This window comes from Pristis pectinata, chromosome 33 (genome assembly GCF_009764475.1).
Source record: "Pristis pectinata isolate sPriPec2 chromosome 33, sPriPec2.1.pri, whole genome shotgun sequence".
In the NCBI taxonomy this organism is placed as follows: domain Eukaryota; kingdom Metazoa; phylum Chordata; class Chondrichthyes; order Rhinopristiformes; family Pristidae; genus Pristis; species Pristis pectinata.
Genome location: NC_067437.1, coordinates 9,127,279 through 9,139,103, shown reverse-complemented (window position 1 = coordinate 9,139,103; position 11,825 = coordinate 9,127,279). Strand labels below are relative to the sequence as shown.

The window sequence follows — 11,825 nt, the reverse complement described above, 5'->3', positions numbered from 1 at the left end:
GTTTCTGTGACGTGCTGGGCTGTGTCCACAACTCTCTGCAGTTTCTTGCGGTCCCGGGCAGAGCAGTTGCCATACCAAGCCGTGATGCATCCAGATAGGATGCTTTCTACCGTGCATCGATAGAAGTTGGTGAGTGTCAAAGGGGAGTCAGCGCTGCCCTGGAGCATCAGTGTGGGTCATACACTGGGGTTCCCTGGAGTGGGGCTCAAACCCACAACTTTCTGCCTCCTCCTTAGGGGAACAAAGTGCTGTCGGTCTCCAGTTGCGCCAGAGTTATTGGGTTACACAGCACGGAAACAGGCCCTTCGGCCCAACTGGTCCATGCTGACCAAGATGCCCCATCCAAGCTAGTCCCATTTGCCAGCGCTTGGCCCATAACCTTCTAAACCTTTCCTATCCATGTACAGCCCAAGTGTCATAAAATAATACAGTATGGAAGCAGGCCCTTTGGCCCAACTCATCCATGCTGACCATGGTGCCCACCAAGCTAGTCCCGTTTGGCCCATATCCCTTGTAACGAAACATCTTGAATATGTCCCATTCCCATTCAAAGATTAGTATTTAATTCCCAGTTAGACCTGCTGACTGGGTATAAGCATGGTAAATAATTGTGTAGCAGGACTACAGTGGACACTGAACGTTTCAATGAAAATGACCATGTTTCAGGCAACCACATTGATGGAGGAGCCGTCCAGAAGGCTTACTCATGAGTTTCAGTGGATTTACTACAGAGAAGTCAATCAATGGGACAAAAAGAGATTAATCTTGATTTTACCAAGAAGTTTACACCATCGCAGGGACTTTGTTGTCTTTTAAACGTTGTTATTGTACCTGTTTCAACCACCTCCACTGGCAGCTCCTTCCACACACAAAACCACCCAATTCAAGTGCCCATCTAAGTGCCTCTTCAGATCTTCCTTCCAATGGTCTCTCCAGGCACCAGTGGCAGCAGGCTATTCAACTGAGGCAGGCGGTACTAACTCGGTCACAGGCTGGATCCACAAGTGTGGAATCTCAGCAAGGTGGTGGGGGGGGGGGGGCAAGTTCGGTCTGGAGTCACTACAGCCATCCCCGTCAAAAGTTAGAGACAGTGATTTTATTGTCAAAGCAGGCCATTGTAGTTGTAGAGCACTGAACGCCTCAGACATCTTTTCATTTGAACAATTGATTTTATTGTATAAATTTTAATATATTAATGTTCAAAATCCACCAACGCAAATCCACTCCCTTCACAAGGAAAACCTTTTACAGTGCATTCAGCCCATCTGGTTCTATACTGAACACAACATTCAGACCCTGAAAGCACCGTGGGGCCAGGCGATTGGAGGTAAATTCTAACTGAGGACCCATTTTGCTTTATTTCTCCTGTATACCAATTGCAAAGGGTTAAAATTAATTCCTGGGAACAGACTTGCATCCCGCATTTTTTTTGGTATTTCGAAGTGGGGGGGGGGGGGGGGAGGTGCAATCAGGGAAAAAAAAGGAGAAAAAGAAAGGCTCGAGTATCTGCATGTTGCATTTTGTCAGTTCATGAAAGAGTGAATCCCTGTTGATACAATAAGGTAACTTGGACCAGGAGCGGAATCCATCCATGAATTGTTAACCGTGTTACGTCATTGACTCGCTCTGCCGCAGAATTAGCAGAACTCATTGGCTTCTCCTAGTCCAGACAGCAATCGTTCAGCCTACACTCTTGGAGTTGGCAACATCCTCTTTTGCACTTTCTTATTGTGAGCTAGAGGGAGAGGGAGGGAGAGAGAGAGAGAGAGAGAGAAAGTATATCTGTGTGTGTTGTGTTTTGAGTGCACGATATTAAAACACGCGATACAATTCAAGGACAAACGTGGGCTGTGCATATCCACTATCAGCTAAAGGCCAAAAGAAAAGGGGATTTGCAGTTATTTCTTAGGTGCTTTTAGTTTCCCCTGTTGGTGTGGATGTGAGTGCGTGTCAGAGAGAGTGAGTGTGTGTGAGAGAGAGAGAGACAGACAGAGAGAGAGTGTGTGTGTGTGAGAGAGAGACAGAGAGAGAGAGAGAGTGTGTGTGAGCAACCAACAGGGAGAATCCTTTCTATTACTTCCCTGTGAAACTGGCGATTTCTACCGAACAGAGAACATCATTTTGACTCAAATCTTGCAGCTGTAAGTAACCTCTCTTTCTGTGCCTTGTTTATATATTTGCTTTGTTCTGCGTTTATTTATGAAATGGGTCGTTTTATAATTAGGTGTCAGCTCCTCGTCGCGGTAAGAAAACAAATGCAAAATAAAAAAAATAATAAATAAAACAAGATCGTTGCAATAAAATATTACACAGCTGGAATGAAGCAGGAAATAGCTCGCTTATTTTGCCTCTGCCAGCTCTTCAGGAGGGCTGCATTCTTGAGCACTGCACACCGACAGTGCTATCTCTAACGCAAGGATAATCTCCTTCTTCCTAACATTATCAACACGATATTTCCCCCTCCCTCCCCGCCCGCAGTTCTTGACTTACACCCTAATATTATGCAGAGAGACTGACTTATTATGGGTTCTTCTGACTACTGTGTGTATTTTAATAGCTGCTACTGGATTTTTTTTCGCAGACTAGTAGGTGATTCAGTCTTTGCGAGGGACCGTCTACAGAGAACTCCCTCTTTCTGTTTCCCATGTGTTAACGTGACCATCTGTAGCATAAATTGCAAATTAGATAAAAGGTTCCTCCGATTGCAGTGTGCAGTCTGCATGGCCATTCATCGGCACCGTTTTGCAGAATTTAGAGCGCTGTATTTAAAACCAAACCAATCATATAGCAGCAGAGACGGCGCACCATCGCAATCACAGCGAGCATCAAGTCTGTCTGTCTGTCCGCTTCCTTATTCTCCGGTTGTATCTATCTGTTTTGGTTTTGCTCCCTCTGTATGCAATTACCTTCCTGTAGCTACATCTGCCTATCTAATTACTTAACCTCTCCCTATTGATATAATATGTTATCTATTTATTTCTCCAACCTAACCGTCTAATTTATCATTCACAATCTATCCATGCAATCTATTTCTGTTTATGCACCTTTCTGCCCATTTTATGTTGCATTTTTCTTTAAAAAGGGGACTGCAACACCGCCACTGGTAGGAGGGTGTAATTACAGTGAGCCAAGTTTACATAGACAGTTTCCATTATAAATGTACCTCTCTCGGTCTTGTCTGTCCATCTGCCTCATCTGCGATCCTTTGAACCTGTGGGGTCTTTATCGCCTGAACTGTCTGTGATATCTCTTTCCCTCCATTATTATTATGGAACAGTGTCTGAATTATACATCCAATTGTACCCTAGCCAGACCTGAAGGCTACACTTCCTGTGTACACCAGTTGCTTCTGGTAGCTTTACCTATAATACATCTCCTTCTCCACCGTCACAATGGTAACTGGCTATGTGAACGTCACTCTGTAGCTACACTCTCACAGCACTGAGGCACGTTGATTAGGTAGAGACAGGAATTTTTAACCAAGACACAGGGACAGACTGTATGTCTAAAATAGAGACTGCGTTAAGTCTAGACATCTTGGTCCAATTCTCCCCAATCTTTTCATCAAGCCTTGCCATTCCATGGGAAATCATGGAAGATTGACTAATGTAAACATTCCCTGTTACCTGGTTCTTTACGTGTCTGCTGCACTCTCTAATCAACGAGTTACTGAAGATTAATCAGGTGTGCTGTCATTGCAACCGATGATTTTCTTAATCAGTTAACCTTCCTGGCCAAAGTGTCATCTGAAATAGGAGGTTCAACCGGATCAGATCACACACGATATGCAGAGGCTGGCTTCTCATTGGCTGCTTTACAATTAATGTCTGTAAGGTGTGGATGGGGAGCAATATTCACACCCAACCAGAAACTCTGTAGGAAGACAGGCACACACACAGACATATATATATATATATATATATATATATATGCAGGTACAGCTGTTATATATAGGCAGACACTAATATATATGGAGCTAGAGGGATTGACAGATATATACACGGGTACACGGTCACATATATACATACAGGTACTCAGACTGATATGCACATAGTTACACATAGATACTGATGGGTACACGTTGGCATACAGGCATAGACTGATCTACGTACAACATACACACATGCATATACAGATATTTACAATTAACCAAACCCGTACACAGCCATTCACAAAATACACAGAATCATGTCGAACTGTAAACACACAAACACGGATATGCAGCCACTGACAGAGACACACGCGATTACATGCGGAGGCACACACACAGGCAGACGCACACTCACACACACCTACCCACTCACTGATAGACACAGGGTCACATAGTGACACTTTAAGAAGTCCACACTCACACTAACAAGCGCAGTAATCACACGCTCACACACAGTCCCCTTCCACAGTCACGTACCGCTTCACTTACAGTTCCGCTTCGTTACACGCAGCTGCGTTTACACACCAACAGGCGCACACGTTCAACACAATCAACACACACCCACTCACTGAAATAATCACACGCTCGCACATACGTTAGTTCACACCCCAGCAGCTCTCGTACGGATCTCTCCCCCAATCAGTTCAGTGCGTTTCAAACTGTAAATGGGAAAATGCTGACGTTTGCGGACCCTTTCCAATTCCCATTCACTCCGTGAAGGGTGCAGAAAGACAGTCGCTTGATTTTTAGTTTCCGATTTAGGTACAAGGACCCTTGCTCCACTCTTCCACTGCTCCTCTCAGTCCGATTGGGCCGAGATGTATAACAGAGAGCAGATTTCTCACTATCTTGTGCAAGGATTACGACAAATTCTCGCTAAATATTAATGCGTTCCTCTTCTTCCAATCTATGCACAAACCCCGTCTCCTCGAATTTAAAATTAACAAAATAATGTAGATTAACAGCCCTTAGAATACATAGAAGCAATTCAATTCCAAAAAAAAACTCTATGGAAGAAAATCTAATTTACATAGAAATTGCTTCATGCCATGACATTAAGGCTAATTAAATATAGTTTTAGCTTTATACGGGAATGCTTTCTAATTATATGTTGGTAAAAATTTAATGAAGATTTAAAACGTTACTGCCCCGTGTTCGGATACTTAAAGTGATGTTCCCCTTTATTTAGTCTTCTGTGGAACTCTTGATTGGACGTTTAACTTGTCTCAATAATTCCAACGAGGCTCAATAACTGCAAATTAATATAAGATTCAAACATTTAGTGATTATTTTTGCTGCAATGCCTGCTCTGTTTTTTTTTGCAAGCCGCGCAGATTTTAATTGTTGGCGCGGGCTATGGACTTCAACCTACCCAACGACTTCCCACTCTAGTTTTCAATTTGCTCTCCTCTCCCTTCTCCCCCCACCCCGATGTTTTATAAACACAAAAAGCGTGCATCGATAGGAGAGATCAAGCGTTGATCTCTTTCAGATGTGAAAACCCCAGAACCCATTCGCGCCCCGTAACTGACAAGACTTGCCAAATTGCATGTTTAAATAAATCTTCGCTTCGGTTGACTGCCACCTAGCAGGGATTTAGATACATTTTTTGCACATTTTGTCCTTAAAACTTTCTAATGGAAGTAACTCTTGTAAAGAGTACGTTGTACATAAATACGACCCGACATCAGAATCACCTTAACTTTCTCTTCGTCTTTCAGGTTCCGAAAATAAGGAGTCACAAAAGTCCTTTAGAAACTCTTTGCTTGCTTCCTTCATCTCAAGACTCTCTCTCTCTCCCCCCCCCCATCACCTCACACCTCTCCCTCTCTCATCCCTTCTGTCGGCGTCTTCGACTTGCAGCACACAGCCGCCCCGCGTGTGTACACAACCTCTTCCTGGTCTCTCCTTAGAGTGAGCAAGGGAAAGTGAAGGGAGAGACGGAGAGTGGGGGCAAACAAAGCAATGACGAAAGGCACCTGACTTATCCGTGGTTCGAAGAACTAACACGTGCTTTTGCAAGGAGGGAAAAAAAAACGTCACCCAGGCAAAAATCTATCCCCTATGATCAGTTCAGTCTGTGTTTCCTCTTTCCGCGGGCGAAAGTCAGGAAACAAACCTCCTTCCAAGTCATGTTTGAAAGGAGATATGGGCAAAAACGAGGAGAGCGACAAAATAGTCATCAATGTTGGAGGCATTAAACATGAGACGTACAGAAGCACGCTCAAGACATTGCCTGGCACAAGGCTCTCCTGGTTAACGGAGCCGGACGCTTTCAGCAATTTTGATTATGACCCTAAGACCGACGAGTTCTTCTTCGACCGCCACCCCTCCGTTTTTGCCTATGTCCTGAACTATTACAGGACGGGCAAGTTGCATTGCCCGGCGGATGTGTGTGGCCCGCTCTTCGAGGAAGAGCTGGCCTTCTGGGGCATCGACGAGACGGACGTGGAGGCATGTTGCTGGATGAACTACAGGCAGCATCGGGACGCGGAAGAGGCGCTGGACAGTTTCGAAACTCCCGAGCCCGACGACGAGGAGGACGGGGATCTCAAAAGACTGTGCCTGCAAGAGGACTCTGGAAGGAAACTGGGCTGGTGGAAGAAACTCCAGCCCAAAGTCTGGGCTCTCTTTGAAGACCCCTATTCATCTAAAGCTGCCCGGGTAATGTGTGTGTGTATGTGTGTGTGTGTGTGTGTGTGTGAGAGAGAGAGACAGAGAGAGAGAGAGAGAGAGTTAAATGAATTCAATTTGTATTGTGTTCCCCAGAGATGCAACTGTGTTCCCGTTTGCTCGTGGGTTTATTCTTCAAGAGTGAGGATATGAGAGAGAGAGAAATAAAGATGGAATTAAGATAAAATGCTGGCTAAACGAGTTTCAAAGGAAAGGTAATTAACTAGAAAATTAATCAAGATATTTGTTCTTTAGAGATTTCCGCTGAAGGGATTGATGTGTAAAATAATGTGCTTGAAGTTAAGAATAAAGAGCAGGGAAGGAAAAGAGGCAAGCAGAAGAGGAAAGGGAGACGGGAGGAAAAAGTCCGAGGCAGCGGTAATAAAATGGATTTCATTAAACAAAATAGGAACAGAAAGATTGTAGGATCTGCAATTGCAGAGGCTGAGATTGTTGGGCAAGAAAAGACGCATTTAAATCCCTCCGCGGGCCGGCAGGGGGCAGAGCTGCGCCGTTGCAGAATGCGTGGCTGCGGCAAGAATTTAGCAGTGGTAGCAGTTCTGGCGATTAATAATGACAGCGCCAGCAGTTTTGTAGTTGTGGTGAGCGGGTTCCTTCACAATGCAAAGCAGTAATGCAGAGAGAGAGAGAGACGGGAACATGCAACCATTCCCACTGCAGCAAGGGACCTGGGATCACCTCCAACAAACTTTAAATCCATCAGAATTGCAATGGTACCTTGTTAACACATCCACCAATTGTCTCTCTTTACTGAGGAAGATATTTAGTTGAGAGAGTTAAAATAGTTTTATATTAAATTAAAATGTTGACCAGGTAAGTACTTGAAGTGCCTAAACCTATAGGGCTAAAGACTAAGAACTAGAGAGCAGGATGTTTTAACAGCCAACACAGGCTTGTAAAGAATATTGGTTCTAAACTATAATCTGTCCATTTTCCTTTGGGTTTTCTGATATGGTGGATGGTTGAAGAGTGCAGGTTATGGGATGACCGGGAAGAAGTCTTTGAGGATGATGAGGGGATAGAAGATTGAGGGAGATCAGAACTAGGGGATCACATTTAATCAGGGAAGCACTTGTAAACTCAACTGTACAAAGGCTTCCCCCAGAGAAGTGATTGAGGGGGGGAAGCAGAGATGTACTTGAGGGGAAGGACAGATGGACAAGCAGGAGAGAGGAATTAGAGGGGTGAGAGGGAGAGGTACACTGTCTTGGAACATTTGGCCCGCTTTTACCCTCTCCTACTATATCATTATGGATGCTTAAGATTAAGTGTCTGTGAGATCGAAGTGATCTAGTTGGACCTGTTTAAGGGTTCAGGCTTGTAAAGAATGTGTGGTTCAGAGTATAGTCTGGCCATTGTCCTTTGGAATGTCAGGTACATTTATAAAGGAATCCATTTAGATCAAGATGCCATATTTTCTTTTGACAGAGGAGGCCATTTAGCACATCTAGGCGATTCCACCCACCCCCCTGCTTAGTTTCCCTGTCACCCAGTCTCTCGCACATGCCCACTTACACCCCTCTGATTCCCCTACCACCCACTTCCACCAAAGGTAATTTACAGCGGGCAATTAACCTAACAACCTGCACTTCGTTGGGACGTAGGAGGAAACCGGAGCACCCGGGGGAAACCCACACGGTCTCAGGGAGAATGTGCAAACTCCACACAGGCAGCAGCTGAGGTCAATAATTCCACAAAACAACTCCTCAAAATCAAAAGCCCAGCTCAGTGTGGCTTTGGGATCTGTTTGTATCCACCACAACTCTGGATTCTGCTGGCCTCTGTTATTGACAGTTCTGGTTTAAGTTCGACAGAAGTAACCCAGAAACGAGGAGAGGGTGAGGATCTAAAGAACGCAGCATAAGAGGAGAAATTAAAACATTGACACTAAGACGGTTTAAATGATGAAGGATCGAAATTACATCTTTTTCACAACCTCCACAACCATGAAAAGCATTTCCGAGGTGTCTCCACTGTTGTGTTGTAGGGGACGTGGAACCCAAATTGTTCACAGTAAGTTCCCAAGAGTAGCAAAGTGATAACAGGCCCTTAAGCAGCTGTGTGAGTTAAGGGATAAGTATTGGACATAAAAACGCTGCAGGTGCTGGAAATCTGAGATAAAAACAGAAAACACTGGAAACACTCAGCAGGTCAGGCAGCATCTGCGGAGAGAGAAAAACAATGAAGGTTTCACCACTGGAACCGTTCATCAGATAAATGTTTATTGCTGAGGCTTATTTACCTTCAACAATGAGAAATCAGTGTAACGTCTCCTTTGAGAGACCTCGCCTGCAGCAGTGCAGAGCTCTCCCTGCATTGAAGGCTTGAGGCTGTATCCTAGACTGGCATCTCTGGGCTTGAACCATCCTCGAGAGAGTGAGGGAGAGAGGAAGAGGAGAGTGCTACCCACTCATCTGCGGCTAACATGTTTGTGGACAAAGATTTAGGCCTGAATTCGGTGTATTGAGTTATTCCAGGTTTGTTATTAGAAGCAAAGATCCCAGTGAGGTGAATCCACAAACTCAGAGCTCATCTCGAATCAAGTTTATTCACTGTTTTAAAAAAAGGCGAATAAATTAGTAAAATGGTAAATTGGTTTATTATTGTCACATGTACCAAGGTGCAGTGAAAAACTTTGCGTGCTATCCATACAGATCATTTCATCACATCAGTACATTGAGGTAGTACAAGGGAAAAGCAATAACAGAATGCAGAATATGGTGTACAGTTAAAGAGAAAGTGCAGTGCAGGCAGACAATAAGGTGCAAGGGCCACGACGAGGTAGATTGTGAGGTCAGGAATCCATCTTTATTGTACAAGGTCCGTTCGGTAGCTTTATAACAGCGGGATAGAAGCTCTTCTTGAGCCTGGTGGTACGTGCTTTCAGGCTTTTGTATCTTCTGCCCGATGGAAGGGGGGAGAAGAGAGAGTGTCCGGGATGGGAGGGGTCTTTGATTATGTTGGCTCCTTTACGGAGGCAGTGAGAAGTGTGGACAGAGTCTGTGTCTGAATTCTAAAGTGACTCAGTCTTACCTGAACAGGATGATTCTGCCCTATAATGTCCCCCTCCAAACAGTCCCACCAATAAACATTACTAAACATCATTAAGCTGCTGTTTACAGGAGCTTCCTGTGTGCATGTTGTGCTTCTTATGATACCGCAATGGGTATTGTGCATTCCTAAAGCACCGTTAGGCTATGCAACATTTGGGGACATGCTGAAAGGGATGCGGGGGGGTGGGTGGGGGATAGTGCTATAGAAATGCAAATCCTTTCATTTAACTAGGCATCCGCCTCTCTTATCGTGGGCAACGTAACCGGCTTCCTAAGCTGCGTTTCATCATTGTGTGAGTTACCCATTTGCAGTATGAAATTTGTGGAATGGTACAGGACCATTTGGCCCATTTTGTCCATACTAGTCAACTAATGGACAGGTTAATCCCCTTCCCCAGCTTGCGGTCAGGTTACAGCTCTTCAAGTGTCCATCTAGGGGTTTTAGAAATGCACTGGCCGTCTCTGCCTCCATCACCCTTCCAGGCACTGAGTTCCAGACCACTCATTACGTATGAGGAGCATTTGTCGGCTCTTGGACTGTACTCATTGGAGTACAGAAGAATGAGAGGGGACCTCATAGAAACATTTCGAATATTGAAAGGACTGGACAGAGTAGATGTGGCTAAGTTGTTTCCCTTGGTGGGTGAGTCCAGGACGAGAGGGCACAGTCTTAGAATTAGAGGGTACCCATTTAGAACAGAAATGAGGAGAAATTTCTTCAGCCAGAGGGTCGTGGATTTATGGAATTCGTTGCCACAGACAGCTGTGGAGGCCCGATCACTGGGGGTGTTTAAGGAGGAGATTTATAGGTATCTAATTAGTTAGGGTATCAAGGGATATGGGGGAAAAGGCCAGGAATTGGGGCTAGATGGGAGAATAGTTTAGCTCATGGTGAAGTGGCGGAGCAGACTTGATGGGCCGAATGGTCTACTTCTGCTCCTTTGTCTTGTGATCTTGTGAAAGTTTCTTCTCAATTCCCTCTACTCCATCCACCAATTAACTCCCCCTAGTTACGGACCACCTTGCTGATGGAAATGGGACCATTATTTACCTTTCAGCACTGCCTCTGTCTAAGCCTTTAGACACACCAAGCTGGGAAAAACAGTTCTAGGCAAACCAGAGTGCTTTAATTTTGATTGCCAGCAATCCAGTGCAGAAATTCTCTCTCTCCCTCTTTCTCTTCCCTGCAAAATTGACAGCTTGTAATACTACTGAACACGTGAATCCAAATTATTCTCTGCTCTCAGCCTCCCAGCTTAGCCTTGCAAGCTTTATCAAGAAATATATTATTCAGGTTGACAATGTGTGGGTGGAAGTTATTCAAGGAACTAAATGCTATTTGGGTTGGTGAACTATGTGGCAGAATTGCCATCGTCACAGCCGTGAGTTCAGACTGCATTCTGTGGTTTATCTATTACCTCTTCTGTAGTCATCGCTGTTCATACGTTGCCATCACACCAGTGTGACTGCCCCAGGTTACTCTCTCTGGCCCTCCATGTATTCTGGGAAATAGATTCTTGTGTTTATCGCAAGGAATTGGTTTATTATTCACTTGTACTGAGCTACAGTGGAAATGCTTGTCTCGCATACCGATTGTACAGGTCAATTCATTACATAGTGCAGTTAGTACAGAGTGCATTGATGTAGTACAGGTAAAAACAATAACAGTACAGAGTAAAGTGTCGCAGTTACAGAGGAAGTGCATTGCAGGTAGACAATAAGGTGCAAGGTCACAACAAGGTAGATTGTGAGGTCAGAGTCCATCTCATTGTATAAGAGAACCATTCAATAGTGGGGTAGAAGCTGTCCTTGAGCCTGGTGGTACGTGGGAAACAGGCCCTTCGGCCCAACTCGTCCATGCTGACCAAGATGCCCATCTAAGCTCGTCCCATTTGCTTGCGTTTGGTCCATATCCCTCTAAACCGTTCCTATCCATGTACCTGACCAAATGCTTTTAAAATGTTGTAATTGTACCTGCCTCAGCCACTGGCAGCTGGTTTCATGTACCCTCCACTCTCCGTGCAAAAAAAGTTGCCTCCCAGGTTCCCTTTATATTTTTCCTCTCATCTTAAACCCATGCCTTCTAGTTTTAGACTCCCCTACTTTGTGACTATCTCCTTATCTATGCCCTTATAAAGTTCTATAAG

General features: G+C 44.6%; 1 protein-coding gene across 5 annotated transcripts in view; it reads left to right on the top strand.

Annotated features, from left to right (window-relative positions):
- The first annotated feature begins 1,646 nt into the window (after nt 1-1,646).
- LOC127585467 (potassium voltage-gated channel subfamily C member 1-like) overlaps nt 1,647-11,825 on the top strand; it is a 202,438-nt gene continuing 192,259 nt past the window's right edge. For 2 of the 5 annotated variants that reach the window (XR_007958510.1, XM_052042937.1), the window contains exons 1-2: nt 1,647-2,141; nt 5,653-6,595. Coding sequence is in view for 3 of the 5 variants with exons in the window: in XM_052042937.1 (XP_051898897.1) it covers nt 5,996-6,595 (600 nt within the window). In the remaining 2 variants the exon portion in view is untranslated. The remainder of the gene's footprint in view (nt 2,142-5,652; nt 6,596-11,825) is intronic. The other 3 variants (XM_052042938.1, XM_052042936.1, XR_007958511.1) reach the window with 2 other exon arrangements.